This window comes from Coenobita brevimanus, chromosome 23 (assembly GCF_032717465.1).
Source record: "Coenobita brevimanus isolate Jiangsu-jjx chromosome 23, ASM3271746v2, whole genome shotgun sequence".
NCBI lineage: Eukaryota > Metazoa > Arthropoda > Malacostraca > Decapoda > Coenobitidae > Coenobita > Coenobita brevimanus.
The window spans coordinates 1,343,653-1,370,000 of NC_136976.1; the positions used below are offsets into that span (position 1 = coordinate 1,343,653).

A 26,348-nucleotide genomic window follows, 5' to 3' on the forward strand; every position below is an offset into this window, starting at 1 on the left:
ACCAGCCCATGGAGAAGTGACGTAATGTTTTGCTTAGTCATAACGTCATCAATATGTGTGTGTGTGTGTGTGTGTGTGTGTGTGTGTGTGTGTGTGTGTGTGTGTGTGTGTACAGATTAATACATCCAAACACAAGCGAAACTCGGGCTAAAAAAATGTTTATAAATTCGACTCCACTACACAATCACTTTATAACTTACTGTAATTTGTCTTATGAAGTGCTTAAAGAGTACAAGATGCGTTTATAAGTAGATCTAAGTCATGCTCAAGAAAGTTTATGAATACGAAACCTGTACACGTCTAGTTTGTTTTCTGAAGTGTTTAATATGTATAGTAGTTAGGATATTATCAACAGGCTTAAGTTAGGCTCAAGAATCTTTATAAATACGAGAACCAGTCACTTTCTCTTCGTTTTTCTCTCTGCTTCGTGCCCACCTTTTCCCTCCATTCATGGCTGCCAAATTCCTCTTCTAACCTATCCTAACCTAGCTTAGATTACCCTAACCTGATGTGCCCTACCCTAGCCTATCCTAACCCAACCTGACCTGGCATTATATGATTTAATTCTAACCTAACCCGGTCCAACTCAACAGCCTAGCCTATCCCACCCTACCCAACCCTAAATTAACCAAACCATACTAATGCTAACCTACCCTAACCTAACTTGATTCACCCTGACCACCTAAATTCGACCCTGACCTGAGCCAACCCAGTCTAACCCAGCGTGACCTAGCCTGAAATGACCTAACGCAGTCTAACCCGGCCTCCTTCAGTGTCAGGCCATTATTTTATTTTTTTCCCTCTATGAAAGAATGTTAGTCTAGTTTATATCTTGCGTATATGTAAGAATGATGGAGAGAATTTCTATCCCTTTTGCTATCAGGAGTCTCCCCTTAGTCTAGCAAAGTCACCTAGAAGAGGAAAAGTTAAAACAAGACGCCATCATAATGAAAAGTCTAATCCTTGAGACCAATTACCCATTTTCTATACTCCCAAGGTACTGTCTAGATTTTCAAGGTGAACCATGAAAGACTTAGAGAAGCTTATTTCAGACTTGTCCAAAAGTTTAGTACAGTATATGGAAAGTCAACATTTGTCTTTCCATCCAGGGACTGATTTTCTCACTTTCCCGATACTGAAATGGGTTAAAGAAAGTGAGAAATGAAAGTCACAAATCTAAAGCAAGAGAGAGAGAGAGAGAGAGAGAGAGAGAGGGAGGGAGGGAAGGAGGGAAACTCATGCCACCGCTCCGACGACAGGCTTCTGGTTCAGTTTTTTGAGACGGCGAAACCGCACGCTAATACAGTCTTCCATCATCTGGTTTCCCACAGAGTCCCCTTCTCCCCGCTTTTCTTTGCCACCCTCATTTTCCTTGCTGTCTCCCGTTTTCCTTCTCCCCTCTCAGTTTCCACATTCTGTCTCGCCTTCCTCGCTCTCACTCACTTTCTCCGTCCTCTCACTTTCCTCACGGCCTTGTTTTTCACGTTCCTAATTCTCTCTCTCATTTTCCCCGCTTTCTCTCACTTCCCTCCTTACCTCTCACCTTCCCATTGTCTCTCATTTTCCTCATTTTCTCTCTCGCTTTCTCCGTTTTCTTTCAGGTTCATTCGTTTCTCAGTATTTCTCTTTTTTTTTAATGAATTTTGCTCAACTTTCTCTCCTAAACGGGGTGACTCAAGTACTTTATTTCAGCTAAAGCCAGATGGTTTGATCTAGGAACCTGAGAGTGTCAATACTGGCAGACTCAATAGCTTATGTAACTGACTCACACAGCAAAACTTCGATATTCCGGGGGGGGGGGGGTGGCTGAAAATGCAGTTAAAATAATACAGGTAATAACAACAACAATAATAATAATAATAATAATAATAATAATAATAATATTTTAATCACTATCAAAGATGCTTACAACGTTATGAGAATTAAGTTATTATTATTATTATTATTATTATTATTATTATTATTATTATTAAGGAACCTGAGAGACAATACTAGACTGCAGAATAAATCTCCATACTAGACACTATTTCTTTACTAGAAATGACACGATACCGATAACGACAGTATAAAGAATAACCGAAGTAACTTACTTTGCCCACGGATAAGAAAGATAATAGCCATCCTTGCTGTTATCGACTATGCTACTCCTGAGATCACATTATCCAGACGAGTATGTAGTACTTAGCTTTTGGACTCATCACTGTTTTGAATTCCGTGTCTTTTTAAATGCTTCAGACCTGCTCAGTGCTGTCTTTAGGCTTCCTGGTACAGTTCCGCATAAAGAAAGTGACATTTTTGGCCTTAATTATCAGAAAGAAGAAAAAACAACAGTCCCAGCCTCAGCGGATCACTTATAAACACCACCCTCACGGGATCACCAATTCACACTGGTTACCCCGGCATCATCATCACCGTGGCTGCGTTTCATTCGCCAGAGATGCTGTGTGGTGTTCGGATTAGTGCTTCGAATCTCCGGTCAGTTCGAATCACCGCAGCTCCTTTTCTTTTACTCTAACCTGGTCTAAAATTGTTATCCCTCCATCTTGAATGCTGAGTTGTAATAATAAACACGTAAATATGATGCTAGTCACGAAGAAGTGCTATGGAAACTATGCAGAGCCCTGGTACCGTCTTATTCTGGCACTGACCTATGTGATAAATGATGCAAAATGACGATATTCTAGGCCAAGTTAGGATGAAGTGAGTATAGTTAATCATCATCATCATCATCATCATCATCACTTTTCATCATTCTGCCTTTTTTTTTTTTTTCGTACTCACAGGCTGGATTAAGAGAGAGAGAGAGAGAGAGAGAGAGAGAGAGAGAGAGAGAGAGAGAGAGAGAGAGAGGAGGGTAAACAAAAAAATAAGGAAAAACATGATAAGGGGAGAACTAATCAGCAGCACCCTCGATGAAAGTGGGCCACACATTCATTCATTCACCATTCAAGCCCCAGGAATCCTGACTACTGCTTACAGGCATTATAATCATTCACACATACACTTCAGTTTCTCAGTAAACATTACCACAGGGGGAACAATTCTTCTGTTTAATAAATTCTTGGTAACATGAAGTGAAGACCTAATATTCTTAAAGTTTCTCAGCCTTCTTTCCTGTGAAGAATAAAGAGATTAACTTTTCCTTCCCTCTATATAATGAAAACACTAAAATTTTCTAAGATTTCTATATTCCTTCTATGTAGCAAAGACGTATTGCTTTTTAAACGTTTTTTCTTGTACCGGTATGTAATTTAGACAATATTTTTTAAACGTTTTCCCTCAATGTACCGAATACTCTTTAAACGTTCTTTCTTCCTCTATAACGAAAACACTACTTTCTAAGCTTTCTTTCTTCCCTCATTCCCCTCCCTCTCTCTCTCCCAACAACGCCTTTCACCTTTCACCTTTCCTCCTCCTCCACACATACCACCGCTGTAAATATCCATCGCCTCTGTGTTTTGCTCGTGTAATTATAGTTTTCCCTTGCTTATCCAAATTATCCCCTTCCTCTTCCGTTTCCTTTCCCCCCTCAGTTTCGCTCAGGCCTCTTTCCTTTTCCCCCATCGTCCTTAAAGTTTCGCTCAGACCCTCCCTATCTCACAAATCCGCATCGTTCTCTGTTTCACATAACCTCTTTTTATACTTCTTGGTGTATGCTTTTTTTTTCGTCCACTGATTGCGTGTTTGATTAGCAATTTGAAGCAGTCCCCCCCCCCTAAAAAAAAGAAAAGAAAATGCGCCTCACACACACACACACTCAGCCGTCCCCGCAACACACGAGGTAAAAAGAGTGCAATATATGGACCACGTTCTACAAGCCTATTGAAAGAGGACGCACTGTTCGTAACAAAAGTACCGTCTCTCTTCCCTTGAATCTCTCTCCATGGACTTCGAAATTCAGTCTGGTGAATCCGCAGCAACTGACACTGATTCATTTAGCCAAGGAATCTGCAACAACTGACGCTGATTCATTTAGCCAAGGAATCCGCAACAACTGACACTGATTCATTTAGCCAAGGCATCCGCAACAACTGGCACTGATACATTTAGCCAAGGAATCCGCAACAACTGACACTGATTCATTTAGCCAAGGGTTAGTGTTATCATTGCCTGTTGCCTCGGATTCAGGACATTAATTTTCAGAGTCAATGCAGAGAGGAAGATGAGAAGACATAGAACTTTTGCTCCCGATTATACATATCAGTATCCAAGGTCTTGTCGTCATCTCAAGCTTTTAAGCCTCATGGGTTTCGAAAATAAATCTGGTTAATGTGAAGCAGCAGACACTTTTTTTTTCTTTCCTTTTTTTTGGCCACAGATCATTGTCATCAGTGTCGTCTGCTGTGGATTCGCGAGACTAATTTTCAAAGTTCGTGGAGGGAGGGGAAAAAAGCAGAACTGAAGACAGGAATTTTGATGCCGACTGTACATCACTTTGAAGCTTTTCGTCATGTGCTTCGAAACGTAAAGTATCGTAGGAGGTTCGAGTTTATCATCTTATTTTATTTTGTTTTATTTTTTGGTCAGCGCTTCATAATATATACCACCACTGAATTCACCTTACCCGTAAAAATTCTGTTTATTGAGAAGGTACGACTATATTGACTTTAACTTGGCCCAGATTTTCGCCACCTGCGGCAGCTTATTTCACAGAGCTCAGTGGCAGTACTAGACAATACTATAGCCCTACATCCTTTCCACAGCATTTCTTCTTGACTAGCATCATATTCTAGTGCTAATCTACTGTTACAACTCAGCATTCATGGAGGACAGATGGCGATTTTAGGCCAAGTTAGAGTGAAACGGGTATAGCAAGACACACCACCGATAAGAACATAAAGAGATTACCTAGACCAATCATTTTCCATGTGTAGGTATAACTCTTCTATTTAAATTATTCTTAGCACTGAAATAAAGACACACTCACCTTATCTCTCATCTCCTCACCTTACCTGAGCCCATCCCTCGTCCTCCAGGCATCACCATTTCGGGTCCTGGGTTCTCCTTCCATCCAATGCCTCTTTGCTTATTATTCCTGTATATTATTTCTACGCCCGTATGCTTAAAATTTACATGGCAAAGGGAGAGGCAAGTACTTGATTTTTTTTTTTTTCAAGATTTTTTTTTTTGGAAGTACAGTTGCAAATAGTAATATTGTTCCACTTTTTTATCGAACAATTATGAAATTCTTAAATAATATTCTGATAAGCTTGTTGTATTATGACGATCACATTATTTAGTGTCAAAATTCATTGTTCACTGTTTATTTATATTTATGTGGATCAGTATTTATGTCCACAACTGTGCGTAATAAAGGTAGAAGAAGTCTGACCTCTCTGCTAACTGCACTCTATAGTGTGGAATGCAGGCTAAAGAAATCTAATGACAGGTGTTCCACAGGTGTTGGCTTTCCCCTCTGCCATTTAAGGTGTAAGCATACGGCCTTTACTCTTACTTAAAGACTTTGAGAGATCTTGTTTGAGACTTTCAGCATATACAGTTATAATATCGTTCTCTCATTTTTCACATGCCATCATCATCATCATCATCATTATCATTATCAATCATTATCATCATCATCCTGACCTTTCTTCCCACCTAAATATGGACTGAGGTGGACTGCAGACACAAGGAGAGAGATTCATGTGTAGTTATCTTTTTTTTATATACCTTTCCCAGCTGGTTATTGCTATAGTCTGTTTACCATTTTATTTTTATCATTTAATCTGTTTATTGGGGTTTATTGGGGTTTACTAATTTATATCTACGTTTAAAAATTACTTGTGTTTATTTAGCATTTCAGTTTAGGTAGAAGGAAGGGAGTTGTGAAAGACAGGATAGAGGTTGTGGTATTCGCTGTTCATCCTCCACTAAAAATCTAGTTAAGTTTAGAGATGTTTATGTGTGTGTCTGGATCTCAGTTTAGCTGGGAGGAGGGATCTTTTTAAATCTAGGACAGAGATTGTAGTGCTGGTTGTTCGTCCTGGGTTTACAGAGCTTTAGTATCACGGCTTAGTATCTCCATTTAGCAGGAAGGAGGAGGGTTTTTAATTACATGACAGAGGTTGTAGCACACGTTGTTCATCCTGTAGTCAGAAATTCCTCACCAGCCAGCCAGCTCCAGGTGAGGCTCCGGCTTTGTGGACCAGAGCTTCTGTAATTATTTTCTTCTTAAGTTACACCTGTATTTCTATAAAGGTGTCATTAATATCTGTGTAAAAAAATGATTACTTGGTCAATGCTTCTCCTGGACACCACAATATTCTCTCTCTCTCTCTCTCTCTCTCTCTCTCTCTCTCTCTCTCTCTCTTTCTCTCTTAGGAGGATCTTAGACATATTTACTTCCCTGCCTTGGATACACTTGGGTCTTTCCTTCAGGCTAACTCTAAACTATCCAGATGAGGGACATTTGAGCACTGCAACAGGTAATCAACTTTCAGCCCTCTGATCACTATAATTATTTTCTCCATCTACAGTAAATAATCCAAGGTAATCTTAGCTGTTGTGACCCTAGGTTGATAGGAAATGCGAACCAGGTGGACTGCAGGCTGAAACTGTCCCCCTGCAGTCCACCAGCCTCCTTTTGGGGGATTGGAAGAGGGTTGATGGACGTTTGTATAACCAGGCAGATCCACCTTCCGGTTACATCAGTGCCACCACATGAAGGCACCCAAGACTTCGCCTGAGAAAGACCTAAATGTATCCACAGAGGGCGACAGGATTTAGGATTTAGGATGTTTTTTCTTTGGTTTAATATTTAGGGATTATTTTTTAAGGGTTGGAACTTAAAGAAATAGGAGTTAAAGACATCAGGTTTAATTTCGAGTTTACAAAAGCAGATATGGCAATCATTGTACAAGGCAGCATTAAGACGTATGGCAACAACATGGCACCCACATGGCAACCTCCTGGACGTCAACCTCTTCCCTCTGATGACGTAATTTTAATCCTACTCTTGCTGGCTCCAGACGATTTTAACTTCAGGAGAGCCCGGGTATGTGAACGAGGGGGGGTTTATTGAAGGCTGTATACCAACCCCTCCGGTCCGTAAACCCTCCCTTAAGCTGAACAAAACCGTCTGAACGTAGCAAGGATAAACATAAAACATACGTCATTGAACTGAAGTGGTTGACCTCTTCAATCCGCGGACGCTTTCTAGATTCTCGCAACTTACAGACGATTTTTTCTGTATTTAGGAAGAGAATCTGGTAGTCAGGGGGTTACTGGGAGCTATTTTTAACCCCCTTTCAAAAAACAAAAACAAAATCTCCAAAAAGGTAATATAATCGTCTGGTGATGGGAGGAAATCAACAGAAAATGCGTCGTTGGACTGAAGAGGTTAATGGTCCTGAGGTCGTATTCTCGTCGGCTTAGGAGGCTCCCGGGCACTTCTTCCTTACTAGCATACATCATCATCATCATCATTATCATCATCATCATCATCATCTTTTTTTCCAGTTAAGGATTGGGTGAGACTAGGGATGGAGTGAGGCTATTTCGGTACTGTAGGTAACGTATTAATGTCCTCCTGTATGTTGCCAATATGTCTGTAGGCTAAAGATTTGTTTTGGACGCTTCAGAGGTGACTGTCTTCCTCTTCCGCGGCACAAAGTAGAGCGGTAGACAGAGATCGAGCCCTGTGGCGATATGAAAACTGTAGTACCCACAGTTACACACATGAGAATATTACCCTTTACAGTGTGGGTATATATTATTGTAGTCTCTTGTTCATTCCAGGTGATTTCATTCAACTTAGAAAAAGCCTCCTGCACTCAAGGGATTAGTGAAGGACATACAGAACTCCTCTAGGTCAAAAAGCGTCCCCCGAGCTGAATAAAATCGTCTGAAGATAAAGACGTGACCGGACTGAAGGTGGTAAGGTGTGGTATGTGAACTGAATCGTAAAGGAAGAAACGCCCAGAAGCCTTCCATACCCAAGATAATACTTCCCCCAGCGTCTGGCAAACGCGGTCTCGAGTCAGTCACGTGGCGGTCCCTAACCAAGGACACAAGGCAAGCAGAGAGCGATGAATGTACAGTACGGTAGTCTCGCTGCGGTGGCTACATGTTCCAGTAATCTGACTAGCCCCGCAGCGAGCACAGTGGAATGAACACATACTTGTTGTTGGTAACGAGGAATATTACTGACCATACTACACTGGCAAGACATAGTTTCTGCTCACCTTCTATACAAACTACTGTCTTGAGGGAAATGCTCGCCAGGGTTTAATACCAAATGAAGATCTGGTGTTCAGTGTTAAGTTGTTGGTTTGACGCTTTGTGTGACTCTGCAAGGCACATTTCGTGATGACACTATACTGGTATCACAAAGTCTGAAAAACTCTGAATTACCGACAACAGTTTTCTGACTAAGCCTTCCTTTTGGCCAGAGGTAAAGGTAGAGGGTAAGCAGAACATACGGCTCACAGGTGTACACTTTTTCATAACTGATGGTATTGAGCAGATGATGGCACACTGGACCCGCAGATAGCGGGAGGGGACCTGTGGCCTGCACAGGAGGAGGAAGCAGCTCTCCACTCAACAGATCAGTGCCAGCAGCAGTCTGTTGGGTGGGATACTGCAGGTCACACCCCATCCTGTCCGTCGGTGAATCCAGCACCACCAGCAGGATGGTTTGATCAGGCCGTGCCATTATTACTGGTAGAAAGGATTCTTTGCCTCCACACTCTTGTGAGGAGCCATGGATCTGAGTTTGAGGCAGGTGAAGGTGGCGACCAGTACTGCTGTGATGAGCAGAAGGGACAGCATGAGAAGGCCAATGGTGAAGGTGGCTGTTGGGACACAAATGCTGTCCACTGGAGAGTTAAAACGGACGGGCTCGGTAACAGCAGAGAAGGTTAGGTCGTTTGCTGCCACCACACGAAACCCTTGCATCATTGCAACAGTGGTCTTCTGGGAAGGACTAGGTGGCGGGGGCACATCACGGCGACCTCGTTGCTTTAGGGCGGCCTCAGCCTGGGGACTCAGCCGAGTGCCATAAGCCGGGCGACGGCGGCGAGAGCTGGAGCCGCGTTTCTTCCAGGCATGGAAAGCATGGTTCTCCAGGTTAGGTGTGGTGGTTTGTGGGGTTGTTGTGGGGCGACACTTAGGGCGAGGATCGGTTGTGCCAGTGCACGGGGTTTCAGTCACACAGCTCTGATGTCTAGGGTTCCTGCGACAACACTGACGCGAGGCAGGGTTAGCGATACAAGGATCTGGTCTACGTGTTGTTGTTGTTGTTGTTGTTGTTGTTGATGTGGTGGTGCAGCTAGAGTGGCTGGGATTCCTACCACAGCACTGACGGGACCCGGGGTTGGAAGTGCAAGGATCTGGTCTTCGTGTTGTTGTTGTGGTGGTAGTGGTGGTGCACCGTGGATGGTTGGGATTTCTTGCACAGCACTGAGGGGACCCTGGATTGGATATACATGGATCAGGTCTTCTGGTAGTTGTGGTGGTGGTTGTAGTTGTGGTGGTGCAGCTGGGGTGGCTGGGATTTCTGGCGCAGCACTGGAAGGACCCCGGACGAACATCACAAGGGTCTGGTCTCGGTGTGGTGGTGGTGGTGGTGGTGGTGGTGCAGCTCGGGTGATTAGAGTTTCTAGCACAGCACTGGAAGGACCCTGGATTAGTGACACAAGGATCAGGTCTTCTGGTAGTTGTGGTAGTGGATGTGGTTGTTGTGGTGCAGCTGGAATGACTGGGGTTTCTGGCACAGCACTGAAAGGACCCTGGACGAGTAGTACAAGGGTCTGGTCTCGGTGTGGTGGTGGTAGTGGTGGTTGTGGTTGTGGTACAGCTGGAATGCCTTGGGTTTCTAGTGCAGCACTGGAAGGACCCTGGACGAGTGGCACATGGGTCTGGTCTCGGTGTGGTGGTGGTAGTGGTGGTTGTGGTGCAGCTGCGGTGACTAGGGTTCCTTCCACAGCACTGGCGAGACCCAGGGCTAGAAATGCAAGGATCAGGTCGTGGTGTGGTGGTGGTGGTGGTGGTGGTGGTACAGCTAGGGTGACTGGGGCTTCTGGCACAGCACTGGAAAGATCCTGGACGAGCATCACAAGGGTCTGGTCTCGGTGTGGTGGTGGTGGTGGTGGTTGTGGTTGTGGTACAGCTGGAATGCCTTGGGTTTCTAGTGCAGCACTGGAAGGACCCTGGACGAGTGGCACATGGGTCTGGTCTCGGTGTGGTGGTGGTGGTGGTAGTGGTGGTGGTTGTGGTGCAGCTGGGATGGTTGGAATTTCTAGCACAGCACTGGAAAGACCCTGGATTAGTTATGCAAGGATCAGGTCTTCTGGTAGTTGTGGTAGTGGATGTGGTTGTGGTGGTGCAGCTGGAATGACTGGGGTTTCTGGCACAGCACTGGAAAGACCCAGGGTTAGAAAAGCAAGGGTCTGGTCTCCTTGTTGTGGTAGTAGTTGTAGTGGTTGTAGTTGTGGTAGTTGTGCAGCTGGAATGAGTGGGGTTTCTGGCACAGCACTGGAAGGACCCTGGACGTGCAGCACAAGGATCTGGTCTCGGTGTGGTGGTGGTGGTGGTGGTAGTGGTGGTCGTTGTGGTGCAGCTGCGGTGACTGGGGTTTCTGGCACAGCACTGGAAAGATCCTGGACGGGCATCACAAGGATCTGGTCTCAGTGTGGTGGTGGTGGTGGTTGTGGTGCAGCTGGGATGGTTAGAGTTTCTAGCACAGCACAGGAAAGACCCTGGGTTAGTCATGCAGGGGTCTGGTCGCCTTGTAGTTGTTGTTGTAGTTGTAGTCGTAGTACAGCTTGGGTGATTTGGGTTCCTATTACAGCACTGAAAAGATCCAGGGTTTATGATACAGGAATCTGGACGTCTTGTAGTGGTAGTTGTTGTGGTTGTACATCTAGGGTGTTTGGGGTTCCTTGTACAACACTGGAATGATCCTGGATTCCTGATGCAAGGGTCTGGTCTAGCTGTGGTGGTTGTGGTGGTTGTGGTGCAGCTGGGGTGACCTGGGTTTCTTGCGCAGCACTGTTGAGACCCCGGACGAGAAATACAAGGACTGACTGGAGGCGGTGGCAGGGTTGTGGTAGTGGTGGAGGTGTCAGTGCGGGTAACCAGGTTGCTCGGGAAGCTGGGATCTTCACAAACGTTAGCACAGCCGCCTTTGCAGAGCTCAACCTCGCAGGACAGATAGACATCCATCTTGTCCGGGAATTTGAAGGCAAACAGTGATGCATAAGAGATGATGTCCGCTCCAGTGGTACCAGTGTTGCGTGTTCTGAAGAAGTAGCTCATTAGTTTTGGTTTCAGAAGACAACCACGCTCATCACTCAGCTGAAGCCGAGTTGTCCTCTCGTCTTCCAGATCGTTAGAGTCATATGCATAGCAATTTTTAACAAGCATATCACTCTCAGATCCTCCATCCTTTGAATAAACGACAACAGCAAGTTCCTCTCCAATTTTGACAATACCATCAAGCGGGCTGCCAAACGGGCCCTTTCCTAGTTGTATTTCCATCCAGCACATGATCTCATCACCAGAAAAGCGTAGTTCCTTTGCCTGAAGCATATCGACGGCAAATGGTTGGAAGGTGATGAGTTTCTCCATTCGGGTTGCCCAATCACACGATATCTTTCGCGCCATATCCCAAACCTCCTGAACGAATTCCTCATTCTGGATCATAATCATGTTCTCAAAACCTGTGGCGCCGTCATCATTCTTGTCGAAGGTCCTGGTTCCACAGCCCGTCATGGGGATGTTGAATGTGTAGGACGTCTTGCCTGAGTTTCCCCTTACGTAGCTGCACAGGAAGACAAGGTCAACACAACAGCCTATCCATCCATCTATGTATTGTCTCATCTGCAGTCAACGATGATGTTTACATATCTCACAAGAAAGGTCATTAAGCAGAGTAATTTAACTTACCTGTGGTTTGAACTTAACGTGAAATGAAAGTGCTTAGAAGGAACGTCACCGTATTTAGTCTGGAGTCGGTCAGGGAGGGTCCAATGAGACGGGACCAAGTGAGATGTGTACCAACAACTAAACGTACAGACATCTTGTCAACATAAGCAAACCAGTGTAAATAATACGATTCATTATATAAATAGTACAACTAATATATATATATATATATATATATATATATATATATATATATATATATATATATATTCATGTAACATAAAACTGTGTTCATATATAAACGTATGTTGAAAAACGAGAACAGACAGCAAAGAAGAATGTGATAACAAATAAGATAAACGAATCGGAGAAGCTGTATCCGAGATGCATGCATGATATGGATATTATTAACAAAAATCGCCGTCAGCGTTGAATTGGAGAGGAATGTTTACCACCAGGGTAGAGTCCAGCTAACACAACCTATATGTAAGCGTCAACAATAAACTAGTGACATGGGAACGCCTAGCTCAAATACTACGCACTACGGAACTCATACACCAATATCTTACTGAGTATTTGGACTAGTCAGATTCTAAGCTAATATAACGATTTGTAACATAGTGTCTGGAGACTAAGAAAAGCGCTACATGATACTCTCGAGCCAGAAATATCCTCTACAATAAGTAATTACGCTATATAAACTTAGACTGATCAGGCGGCAGGAGTCAAGCGCTGACTGAGATTGACAAACAAACTCTTGACCAATTCTCTGCTGTAACTACTTAATTTTGCAGGCAGAACAAGAGAGGGAGAGTACCTAGTCTCTCCAGGGTTCTTCTGCTTCCTGTAAAAATATATCCGAGTAATGACTGAGAATTGCTCATCAGTCTGTGAATTTGGGCTCTGAACTAGTGAATTCCGGTGGTCGCACTTGTGTGGGTGGTGGGGGGTGGGAAGGGGGGTAGTGGGGGTGGGGACGGGGGAGAGGGGAAGGGGGGAAAGGGCACGGGGGAGAGGGGGATCAAATGGGGGAGAGATGTGCTGTACAAGAATTGACTAGTGGTCGTACCAATCCTTTGAGTCCTCATAAGGTTCTCGCTTCCTTATATAGAGAACGAGAGCAGCGGTGGAGGACAGTAGGAGTAAGAAGAGGAGGGACAGCATGCCAGCAGCGAACACAGCCACTGGGAAGCACACTGTTTCCATGGGATCCGGGTACATGTGATCAACTGAGGTCTGGGCAGCTGGATATGATGTCTGGGCAGCTGGGGTTGGGGGGAGGCGTTGAGAGAGGGGTTCTTCTGGTATAGCTCCCACTGACACAGAGCGAGTTAGGCGAATGGCTCTCTTCTCCACTATCGGGGTTCTCCTCAGTAGGATCCAATCGGGAGATCTGGGGGACCGGGACTTCGAGGGGGAGTCCGTTTTAGTTTCCCTTGAAAGTCTGGCACCAAAGACTCTACTCCGACGGCCATCGCCTCGCTGGAAGTGATAACTATGGAAGGCGTGGTACCGAGACTCTCCCTCCCATTCCTTTCCACTCGGCTCTGGTTTGGGCTGGCCAGCTGCTGTTGAATCCAGTTGTTTACCACGGCTCGGTTTCCTTGTGGTGGATGGTCTAGGTTTAAGGACTGGAGCCGGGATTGTTGGTCTAGGACGAGGGGTGGTGGGTCTTACTGGTACTCTACTAGGCTGAGTAGGTCGTCGTGTAGTTTGGGTTACAGGGAAGAGGTTAAAGTTTTGCGCAGGTTCTAGATCTGGTTGAGGTGTAGTGGGTCTGGGTCTAGGTTTGGGAGTTGGTCTTGGAGATGGCCTAGGTCTTTTAGTAGGCCTTGGTGTTGGTCGGGGAGTTGGTGCCTGTGTAGCACTGACATCTGGCTTGAGACTGCCACCTGAAGGGCAACGAGGGTCTGGGGATCCAGGGTAGCATATGGGTTTAGGAGTGGTGGGGCGAGGACAGCGGGGGTCTTTGCTGCCAGGGAAGCAACGGGGAGGGGCAGGAGTTGTGGGTTTGGGACAGCGGGGGTCAGTTGAACCCTCAAAGCAACGGGGAGGGGCAGGAGTTGTGGGTTTGGGACAGCGGGGGTCAGTTGAACCCTCAAAGCAACGGGGAGGGGCAGGAGTTGTGGGTTTGGGACAGCGGGGGTCAGTTGAACCCTTAAAGCAACGGGGAGGAGCAGGGGTGGTTGGAGGCTTAGGACAGCGTGGATCGGTGGAGCCAGGGAAACAGCGGGGAGGGGGTGGGGTTGTGGGTTTAGGACAGCGGGGGTCAGTTGAACCCTCAAAGCAGCGAGGAGGAGCAGGGGTGGTAGGGGGCTTAGGACAGCGTGGATCGGTGGAGCCAGGGAAACAGCGAGGAGGGGGTGGGGTTGTGGGTTTGGGACAGCGGGGGTCAGTAGAACCTTCAAAGCAGCGAGGAGGAGCAGGGGTGGTGGAAGGCTTAGGACAACGTGGATCTGTGGACCCAGGGAAGCACCTAGGTGGGGCAGGGGTGGTGGGTTGGGGACATCTAGGGTCATTTGAACCAGGGAAACAATTGGGAGGGGCTTGGGTTGTGGGTTTGGGGCAGCGTGGATCATTAGAGCCTGGGAAGCATTTGGGACGGAATGTCGAGGGTGATGGACAGCGAGGATCCTTGGAATCTGGAGTGCACTGGAAGGGAGGCACGGTTGGAATAGAGGAAAGGCTTTTACCTGCATCTGGCTGTTTTCGCGTGAAACTCGGTGGGGGAATTGGTGTCGTGGGACTTTGGCATCGAGGATCTGTACTACCAGCTTCGCAAACAAAGGTGGAAGGCCTACTCTGCTGAGGGTAATTCAACTGGCATTCTGGATCTGTTGACCCTGGAACACATTTAGGGGTACCTGGGGTGGGGGTGGGGGAGGGGACAGTAGGGCCAATGCACCGGGGGTCAGTGGTGCCAGGGAAGCAGGTGGGGGTGGTAGTGGGAGCAAGAGTTGTGATAGGTTCTCCAAACAGTGTACTACCCCTACGGATGGGAGTGGGTGTTGTTGGTGATGGATATGTTGTCCCGCATTTGTTATCACATTCTCCTTTACATATATCGACATTACAAGACATGTATACATCCATTACATCGGGAAATTTAAATGCCTGTACGTATGCATAGGTAACGATAATCTCTCCTAAGTTATCCTGCTGGCGGGTTTGAGAGAACTGGCTGATGAGTTTGTCCTTCAGCACACAGCCCTGCTTGTCAGTCAGCTGGATCTTCGGTGTGTTAATGTTGTCATAGTTAGGTCCGCCATAAGCATAGCAGTCCTTCACGTTCACGTCATACATTCTGGCGTTGTCTCGTGCGTACACCAGCAAGGAAAGTGTCTCACCAATCCTAACTATGGGGTCCATGTCTCTGGTGTTAGGCCAGCGTCCCTGCAGTAAGTCCATCCAGCATTCGATAGTCTGGTCACCCTCGAAGACGACCTCCTGAGCGTCTAGCATCCCGACAGTGAAGGGATTGAATGCGACAGTCTTGATGTAACTATCCACCCAGTCACACTTGATGGTTCTAGCGACGTCCCACACCTCCTGAACATCGGGGTCATTCTGGATGATGATGGTGTTGGTCATGCGGGTGCTGGTGCCCTGGCCCCCGAGGCTGGCGAGCTGAGCCATAGATGACCCGCACCCTTCACTCGGAATGGTGAAGGTGTAACGGGAGCGCCCGGAGTTGGCATTCACGTACCTGACACGGACCGTTCATGTCAAGTCCAGGAGTGAGAAAGACAGAACCCCCATGTAGGCAAGAGGAAGGAAGAACGGAATGCACAGCGTAAGAGCTAACGTGCATGGAAAGGGGGGTGCTCAAGGGGAGATAAATCATGGAAGGAACGTTCTTAGTTGAAAATATGGAAGAGGGTGGCCTTCATCTGAGGCTTGTTCTGGGACAGGCAGACTGAAGAGACGTGTAGTATTAACCCATACCTTAGTTAAAACACACACACACACACTCACATACGTGCACACACATATACCAGATGGAGTTAGAACACACACACACGCACACGCACACATAAACAGCTTTTAAAATCCTCCGGTCACCCAGCGAGTCAATAAAGCCTTGTGACAAACTTTAGAAAAAGGTAAAAAAAAAAACGGAAATAACAAAAATAACTCAAAAATTAACCAAAAAAACACAGAGTACAAAAAAAAAAAAGATATTTGTGGCTCGCCAGGGAGACATAGACCAAGTAACATTGAGAGACAAATCCCGTCTCAGTGGATTACTTTTGCCGTGTAATCCTTTCTTCTTCTTCATTTGGGAAAGTACAACCTCTGTCATTTTCTTTCTTGTTGTGAATAGGTGTATATAAGAGTTTTTAGAGAGAGGGAAGTACATAATTTACACATAGATGATTATTATTTAGGTACACGCAGAGGGATGGATTTATGTGGATCAGTTTAGAGAGGTTTACACACAAAAAAGCTTATGTCTACTTTATAAATTTTACACAATTCTAATTTACAGCATTTTTTTTATATATACGGTTTACAGTCTCTCAGGGTTACTTGCTCAAATTTAAAAAGGAGGAAGGGAATTAATAACCTACATTGCAACACTACAGAAGCTGGAAAAGGGTAAGCGCCTGTTCACTACGATATCCCTGACAGTTTTTCCTTAGCGATTCATTCTGCACCTTACACCTCATTAGCCTCAAGCATATTATTGATGAAAATTATCCCCTATGAAAGCACGGATGAAATACAGGTAACGTTAAGGTGTAATAGGCAAAAATAAATCGCTAAGGAAACAGTGCTACGAAGCCTCCCATAGCACTTTAAAAATGACCAGGTGGGCCGTATTGGTCTGAAGATTTCCGTAGCACCTTTTCCTCAGCGATTTTTTTTCGACATCATACCTTCATAAATTCTCCAGTATGTGGATGTTAGCCTCATATACAGAACATACAAGAGAAAAGTAAGGTGTGAGGTGGAAACTAAATCGCTAAGGAAGAGGCACTACGAAACCTTCTTGCCAAAAAAAAAAAACTGCCAGAATTAGTCAAAGGCAGATTGTCAGACCGCGTTAATCGAGTTCCAGGTGAGGCAATGAACACTCCGATTCTCTGGGCCTACTTCCGGTGCACTCCGTTTCTCACCTGTCACCTGTATTGCGGATGACTGAGAGAGGCAGGTAAATCAGAAGCGGGCCAGGTGAAACGGAGTGTTATTTTTTTCTTTTTTTAATATTCATTCCGAGTTAGGCAATCCAAAAATTCACTTCAAATTATTGGACCGTATTCTGAGATGCACAGCCTTCGTAGTTCCTCCTCTGAAGCGATTTATTTTGCACATTACATCTTAGCGTCCTCTTGTATTTCACCAAGTCCATAATACAGGGATACTGGACAAGGGAATCTGAACGTGCACTATGCCAAAATAAATCGCCAAGGAAAAGGTGCTAAGGTGCCCTCCATGCCACCTGTATCCGATTCCTCAGGGTGAACATGCCCGTAGAGTTATCGCGACTAAATGACACCTGGCCTTACAGCACCAAGATTATGTTATTAGTCCTCAGGTAAGTGACTAGTTAGATTAGTGACGGTGATTAGCTTTGTCTCTAGTAAAAAAAACATGGGACGCTTCCTAACACCTCTTCCTATGCGATTTAGTTTGCATATTATACCCTTGCATTCTCTTTTAAATAGTTTCAATATCGACTTAGTTTGCAACGCCAACATGCAATATTGAGGTGTAATGTGCCGAATGAGTCGCCAAGGATGAGGTGTTACGATACATTCGAAGTCACTTTGAGTACGACCTCAGGGGTGGTGGTGGCAGTCGTGGGCAACCATATACCATGCGCAAGGGTAGTCACGGGTGTACTCCTTCACCGCCATGATGTCTCTCTCTCTCTCTCTCTCTCTCTCTCTCTCTCTCTCCAGATAATAAAATCGTCTGGAGGCGGGATTTTTGAGAAACTTCAGGAGGCAATTATTATTATTATTATTATTATTTTTTTTGGGGGGATAGTTTGGAGGGGAAAAAAACCACTACATCAAAATGGGTCTATTCCTCAGCCATATTGAAACTAAAAATACTGATAATTCTATAGGCAATAAAAAAAAAATAATCTTAAATAATTCCCAACAATATCATCAGTAATGGGAGCTCCGTAATGGCTGAGACCTAGACTGATTTTCTGATCGCATTTTTCTTTGCTCAACTGAGGGGGAGTGAGTTGGGGGAGGGCAGTCAAATGGTGGGAGACAGGGCGACTTGGAGGCGTTCTGTCTGCGGCCACCCTCTGCGGGATTAGGGCGTCGGGCTATAGATAGACAGATAGTATTTTTCGTAACTCAATATTGGCCAAACCACTCAAGTCTCTCACATCTCACTAGTGCCACATGATCTTTGTTATCTAGACCTTGGATGTCACTCACTCACTCTCTCACTTTCTCACATATCTCTCAGGACACCCTACATATGATAAAAATAAATAAATGAATAAATAAGGGGGAGTACAGCCTGTTAAAAAGCGTGGCAGTGAAGTCCACCCCTCATCACAGTCACACAGATCTGGTGGAGGTGAACGTTCAAGAAAGACTGAATTCCCTTTTTTTATAGTAATTTAGTTTTCATATTTTCCGCTGGTACTTTCACTTCAAAACAAGAGTAATTGTGTTTATCATCTCACTCGTGTACTAAGGTAATTTCATACGTAAAGGAGAATGAATTAAATTCCTTCTGTACTGACAATTTTTGAATATCCTAAAGTTGGAGATTATTTTTTTAACAATACACTTAATTTCTTCATCGTGTAACAGGTATTAAATGAGGAAGGCGGATAGACTGATGATTTTACACGTAATTCCGTATCATCACCTTGGCTCAGTCTTCCCGGTACGCGGACGTGGGTAGTTCAGTCTACAATGAACAAATCCAGGTCACGAGAGAGAAGTAGTTTGTCCGAAGTCCCCTGAAGCTCGTATCCCCAACCTATAAACAAAACATGCACCTATACCAATCAGTCTTTATACACATGCACAGGTGAACTCAGGAGCTATAATTACTGTTCAGTGCCTGGCTAAATGCAAACCGCAGCCAAGGTTTTGCTTCCAAGATCTGCTGTCCATTGGTAAGGTGGTTATTTGAAGGTTTTGAGAGGTTACGTGGAAATCGGGTCCCTGGGAATCTGTTACTCGTGCCTCTAGGAAAGGATCTGATCATCAATAAGTTTTCGTTTGGTGTCGATCCCTGGCTACGACTCCCTTCAGCACAGGTCAAGCGTTGAAGAGCAAGGGGGAACTTTGGCCTCTTGAGTGTGCAGTACTTTACATGCCATCTCTCTCTCTCTCTCTCTCTCTCTCTCTCTCTCTCTCTCTCTTAAAATATACACATGCACCACAACCCTGCTCCATGGATGCAAAACAGATGCAACATTGCCAATGACGCTTTACCTGACGATGATATTATTATGGTCGGGGTTATTACGGTATAATTAGACATACGAGAGGTGATTACGAATACCTGTGCATTACCTGTAGTTTACGTAATCGTTTTATAATCAAAATTCTTTAGCTCTGACACTTTAGCATATTTTGTGAAGGAATATCATGCATAGTGCGACTCGGAACGATTTCAAAATAATTATAGCGCCAAAAAAAAAGGGTGATATCTTTTGGCTGCGTTAATGTTGTCAATATCGTTTTGTTTTAATGAGTTAGTTATTCATTATGCGTACTGAGGATGTCTTTCATCCACAGCATTTGAAAATCCAGGTATCAGAACGAGCCAACACGAAGAGCCACGCATAAAAGCTCATGTGAGTCTGTGTGAGTGTGGGTGAAGTCAAATCTCAACCTCTGTCTACTTGGGGAATCTGTGTGTAGCTCCACGACGACACACACGTAAACACACACTGCATAACCATGTGTGTGTGTGTGTGTGTGTGTGTGTGTGTGTGTGTGTGTGAAATGGACTCGTACTCACCCACACAAACTCCCTATGAACTTTTGTAGCGACAGTGGGCACGGTGAGGCCATGGGTGGATGAGTAGACTACAGTATACGACGGGGATGCACGCACGAATTAACCCTACTCAAACTCATCATCAATATCACCTGTACCCCTCTCACCTGGGAAGTAAACTGAAGACTACCAGGTGTCGCTCGAGAACCAAAAAAGGAAATACAGTCGTTTTGACACCGAATTTTGAGAAACTGAGGTGCATTTAGATCATAATATTGACAGTCACTATCAATCTGGTCCACATTTTAGCGATGTGCGTGATTTTTTTAGCACTTTTCTAGCGATCTGTACATCTTTTTAGCAACAGTCTAGCACCTTCCGATTTGACGGCTCGAGAAAGAACGCTAACAATTTGACATAAGCAACAAGCATCATATTTTTCACGTAAAATAAATGTTATATGACATGATTAGGATATATTTCAACATTCGTCCTTACTAGACACAGTAGATCAGGTCATTTTAACTTCTCCATTAATATATCAAAAGCTAGACTTGAGCAATACTCCCAACATTATCTTTGGGGGAATATCTAGGCAATATACCTGACGGAGAATATTTCCACTTATCAAAATCACCTCACAGAACCATATTTTTGTGATACAGTGATATTACGTAGGCGATGCAAGCTGGTGGCGGTGTTTTAGTTGAAGGTACTGGCACACTACATGATAGCCTTGGGTCCTCCTGTCGGTCGGGTCTGGTGGGTGGGAAGAGAGTGATTTTACCGCCACCTCCGCAGTCCCTCCATACCGTGAGAAGAAAACGAGCGACGTGATGGTAAATATGAGGCTGGATGGAAGTAAATCCGCGTTGCACTGCCTCACTGTTAGGTCAAGTTTATAAGATTAAGTTTGAGTGATTTCTTCCCCTTCGCATTTTGGAGATGCACAGATTTCGTTCAAGAACCACGGATATTCAAAACGAGGAGAGACAATACGCCACTCAAACCTACCTTAACGAACCTAACGTAGCCGCGAACCAATATAACTTGCGCAACTTTATGCAAACCCATTTTATCACCATGTCACTATTATCGACGCGGTATGGAAGATCCGCGAAAAGGTGACGGTGAATTCCAACATTTCGACTTGGCCAAAATTGATTGCCAGCCTTCTTGACCCACGTGCGGTCGAGAGGCGTTCATTCTAGGCCTTCCTGTTCTTCTCGCCGTCTCTTTCGTCACATCCTCGTCACACAGAGCAGAGTCGTTAGTCTGGGTTAGTCTGGCCTTCCAACAAACATTAGGCTAACTACAGAAAGCATTTGGCTAGTGATGGTGGTTAATACTAACATATCTACACACTAACACATATATTTACAGGGTTAATTTTTATGTAGGTTAAACACACAGAAGGTAACTGTTAACTCTTATATGTTAAATCTTATTAAGTAGGGTTAGAGTATTAATGTAGATTCCTTACTGTCTAAAATAAATTGGTTTTTTACTATATACATAAAAAAATTGACAAGTGGTTAGTTTCCACTCTAGATTCTTATATAGTAAAGGAAAGGTTTATGCTCAACCACTTCAATCCAATGACGTATATATTTTATTTTTCCGGCTCCAGACGAATTTTCTCATCTTCTAAAAAACCTCAGGGACTACAGGGGGTTTAGCTGAAGCCTGTAGTACTAGAGGCTTTCCGTAAACTGAAGAAAATCGTCTGGAAGCAGTAAGAAAACGCCAAGAAAAATATATATACGACATGGGAGCGAAATAGCAAATCAAGAAAATACAGGACAGTTTGAGGCGCCAGTTTTTGTCTCAAGAAAATGTCCCTCAGTGTCTTATTCTCTATGGTTTAAGGAGGCCGACTTGCACTTCTTCGTGACTAGTTTTTTCTCTCTTTTTTTTTTTTTTTCGCATCTGGTACTTCAATATATTCCTCTGTGTTTTAGTGTCATATGTATCGATATTAAAAGCTAAATCGCAGAGAGGGGAATGTTAAGGGTAGGACTAGGAGTATTTGCAAACTCCAGGCTCAGAGAACGTGAACCCAGTGAACTGCAGGCTGTGATTCTCCCTCTCTGCAGTTTACCATCCTTCTTTCAGGGGATAGGGAGGGAGACGAGGGACCTTTGTACAACCAGGCAGTGGAGCCGCCTGGTTATATGGGTGCCACCACGTGAAGGCGTCTCCCCAGCATCAGTATCAGGGTAACAGGGAGGGTACGACATGAGGGAAGAAGTGCACCAAACCTCCCCTAAACCAGAGAAAATGTAATGCCCAGATAGTATGCTCAGGTATGCTCAGGTATTTGTACAGGTGTTGGCTGGGTGGTTGTGGGTGTGTGTGGGTGGAAGGACAGAAGAACCAGCGCCTCGGGAAGGACTGAAGGAGGAACAGAGGACAGGAAGAACACAAGAGGATCATCGTGGAAAGCTTTTTATCACTGAAGCTTAGATTAAATGGATATGGTCTAGATTACACAAGCATTATCACTGTTTATATCAAGGAATTTATGGATTTTAAGACACAAACATTATCACTGTTTATATGAAGGAATTTAAGGATTTTAAGTATATTTTAGGGTTTACATGTCTTTAAAACTGACTTAGTGCTATAATTATTTAACTTTAGTGCTATAATTTATGGAGTGATTTAGCAGCAATGATACTGTCAATACCTACACTTTATATTTCATTTAAAAATCTGTTTAGCTAAGAATATTTTTAATGGCTAACTACACATGATCTTTACTGAATATTCAAACCTTTATAGAGATCTTCAGAGATGGTTATAACGTAGAACCTGCTGTGGAGGGGAAGGGAAGGGGAGGAAGGTGGGGAGGGAGGGAAGGGGAAGGGAGGATGGTGGGGAGGCAGGAAAGGATGCTAATGAAGGGAGGAATATTTGGGGGTAATATTTTGAGGATAAGGAGAGGAATATTCTGGAAAAAGAGAAAGAATTAAGGAGGAGGGGGAATATTCTGAGGAATAGGAAGGATGTAGGTGAGAATGGGAATATCTGGAGAAGAGAGGAAGGATGGAAGATAGGGAGAGGAATATTTAGGGAAAGATGAAGGGTTTACGGTATGAGGGGAAATATTCGTGGAAAAGACGAATGGATGAGGGATGGAAGGGTAATATTTGGAGAAGAGGGGCAGGATGGAAGGCAAGGAGAGGAATATTTGAGGTCAGAGGAAGGCCTAGGCTCAAAAGGAAGAGTATTCTCGAGGAAGATCAGGGGATGAGGGGACGAAGGGGAATATCTAAAGGGAATGGTGAAAGGATGAGGGTGAGGAGGGGAAAATTCTGGGGATGAGGACGGGAATAATCTGGGGAGAATAGTCAGGATTTAGGCGACACAGAGGAATATTTACGGGAAATATGAAGGCCTTGGGACAGGGGGAAGGGAAAAAGGGAATATCTAGGAGGGGAAGAAGAGAAGGAAATATTGCAAGGAAGAGGAAAGAAGGACTAAGGATCTAGGTGAGGATGAGAGGGTTAAAAAAAAAAAAACTTGGCATTAACCTGTAACTCATATAAATAGGAAAAAAACAGAAAACGAAAAAAAACGCTCCCGGTTTCTATGCTACTCGTTCTACTCACCGACACGCCGGGTTGGAGTAGTGCCCCTTGCTGAAGATGATGCCGTTGAAAGGTAGGGAGAACTCTACACTGACGGTCATGCCGCTCTTCTCGCACTGCACGTCAAGCCCCGTGATCTGTGGCATGTTGGGCATCAAGGGCACCGCCTCGACCTCATTCCCCCCCAGCCTTTGCCCCACCACCACCTGGAGGGGCGAGAGAGAGAGACGGGGAGGAGTGAGTTAAGGCACGTAGGTAGGTAGGTAGGTAGGCAGGTAAGTAGGTAGGTAGGTAGGTAGGAGGGTAAGTATTAACAGTCTCAGGGTTAAATAAATGACTCTTACCTGCATAAATTACCTGGTGTTAACTGGAATAGAATTAGACCTCACCTGACCATGAAGAAGTTAAGGTTGGTAGGTAGGTAGGTAAAGTAGGTAGGTTGGTAGGTAGGTAAGTAGGCAGGTAGGTAGGTAGGTAGGTAGGATGGGCATAAGTATCGATAATGTATTGCTTTATATGTTGGGTACACGGTGAGAGAGAGAGAGAGAGAGAGAGAGAGAGAGAGAGAGAGAGAGAGAGAGAGAGAGAGAGGACAAAAAGCTGCCACACGCCTTTCATTTTAAAAAGGTTAGGCTGAACAGTTTTTGTCATGTCTCTAATGTATTCACACTTAACCCCTTCATTTCGGCGACTTATTTTCCTGTCTAACGAGAGAGAGAGAGAGAGAGAGAGAGAGAGAGAGAGAGAGAGAGAGAGAGAGAGAGAGAGAGAGAGAGAGAGATGCCTTTACACTCACATCTTTAATACAAAAAAACTCTAAGTCAAATATTTATCACAAAACCACAAATAATATTCCTCACTGTCAGAGGAGGAATATTCGCCAGACCAGATGTAGCCCCAAAAAAGTTACTAATTTAAAGTAGTTTGGGGTTAATTTGTTCATATAATACTACTCAGGGACGAGAAACTGGTCATTCTTACCTAAAATGCCTGGAATGAGCACCCAGCCACTGGGGACCTTTGCCGCTGATAAGGTAGTGAAGGTGTAATTAACTGTAGTAGTAGTAGTAGCAGTAGTAGTATCATATTGCACAAGATTATGTAAGTAATGAAACCTGCTTTGAAAGTGGGTACGCTGGGGAGAGAGAGAGAGAATTAAAGCAAGTGAGTGAGCGAGGGTACAGGATCGATGCCCTTGCTCTCTTGTCTCTCTCACTCGATCCTTTCTCCCGATTCCCTTAAGAGAAGGATCCAATTCCACGTTTGCCTTGGTCCTGTGCTTGAAGGCTCTCTTGTGGGCGAGAGAGAGAGAGAGAGAGAGAGAGAGAGAGAGAGAGAGAGAGAGAGAGAGAGAGAGAGAGAGAGAGGGCACAATGAATGTTAAAAAAAAAAAAGTTTTGCATAATATATAAACACACTGATGACTGCGGTACATACTGCGGTGAGAGAGAGAGAGAGAGAGAGAGAGAGAGAGAGAGAGAGAGAGGATCAAACATTAGAAAGCAAATCCCAACACTCAGGCTCCTATGACTTACTCTACGCCGAGAAAAAAAAAAGAAAGATAATCCAGACTAAGGTAGAATTGAACACTAGACTTCTCCTGACCGTGAGGGGGTCAAAGAAAGGCGACCGAAGACGTTGTGAATCGAGAAGAAATGTCAAGGGCGTGAAAGATGAGGCGGGAAGGAGTACAGAAGAAATATGAGAGGGGTACCTGAAAAAAGAAAGAAAAAGAAAACGGGAGGTAGGGATCAGGGTTGCTCATGTCCCTCTCTCTCTCTCTCTCTCTCTCTCTCTCTCTCTCTCTCATAATGACCCGTCAGACAACGTTGTAAATCATCTTTATGGCCGATTACGTCTTGATTTGATATGAATGGTTATATTTGTTGAGGAGATGGAGGGAGAGGACGAGATGGAGGAGGAGAGGGGAGAGGGTGACCACAGGGCAAAATGGCGCCTGGTGGTGAAGTGGGTTGCGGTGCTCCAAGGGGATGAGGCCAGCAAAGGGTCTTCATTTGAGGTTGAAAGTTATTGTTCGGAAAATGCCGCTCAGGGAGGGGCGAGGCTGGTCACCCTGGCCTTAAATGCCAAAACTACGAAGCCTAACCCGGGGCCCCTACGCTCCTGATAGGGCAAAAATAATATTGGATGATAGACATAGATAGACTTTTTTTTTTTTTTTTTGGTCTATCGAGTTTGGTTGGACGCAGCAGAACGACTCTCTCTCTCTCTCTCTCTCTCTCTCTCTCTCTCTCTCCCCACCACCTTCTCCCCTCCGTCAGCTCGAGTACTTTCCCCCTTCACCCCAACCTATCAATATTCCTTTCAGCCATTAACATACGCAAACCCTGCATTCCCCTCCCCCTCTCACACCTCTCTCCCTCTCAAACTCCCTCCCTCTCACACCTCCCTCCCTCTCACACACCCCTCCCTCTCAGCCCTCCTTTCCTCTCATTCCTCCCTCCCTCTCACACCTCCCCCCTCCTCTCACACCCCTCCCTCTCACACCTTTCTCACCTTCATTACACAGGTGACCATGACTACTGTGACGAATATCCTTTTTCAGCCAGATGCCCATGTGTAGTCAGGCTGGAGGGACGATTTGACTAGTAACCATGGAGATTCATTTTTTCCTTCTAGGTAACTTGGCCTAAATCTGATTCCTTTTGCAGCTTATTTCACCTAGAGCGGAAAAAGACAATACTACGGCTCTGTATCTCTTCTGTGGCACTTCTTCGTTACTAGCATCATAGTCAAATGTTAATCTTTTGCAACAACTCAGCATTCAAGATGGAGAGACGGCAATTTTAGGCCAAGTTAGAGTAAAATGAGTATAGCCCTGCTCTGAGGGCAACCCAGCTCTATCGCGTGGAAAGCAAATTGAAAATAGTAACCAAGGAGACTCATTCTTACCTCATAATTAAGGTGCACGGAATTTCACGCCATCATCACTTAGAA

The 26,348-nt window shown here is 44.8% G+C and overlaps 1 protein-coding gene across 1 annotated transcript; it reads right to left on the reverse strand.

Moving 5' to 3' along the window:
• Nucleotides 1–8,655: 8,655 nt before the first annotated feature.
• Nucleotides 8,656–23,536, reverse strand: LOC145393056 (uncharacterized). The gene is made up of 4 exons (XM_080267394.1): nt 23,412–23,536; nt 10,631–11,761; nt 10,392–10,441; nt 8,656–9,257 (listed from the first exon to the last, which is right to left on the reverse strand). Exons 1-4 carry the CDS (start codon nt 23,534–23,536, stop codon nt 8,656–8,658), a joined length of 1,908 nt encoding a protein of 635 aa, XP_080123520.1.
• Nucleotides 23,537–26,348: the final 2,812 nt, after the last annotated feature.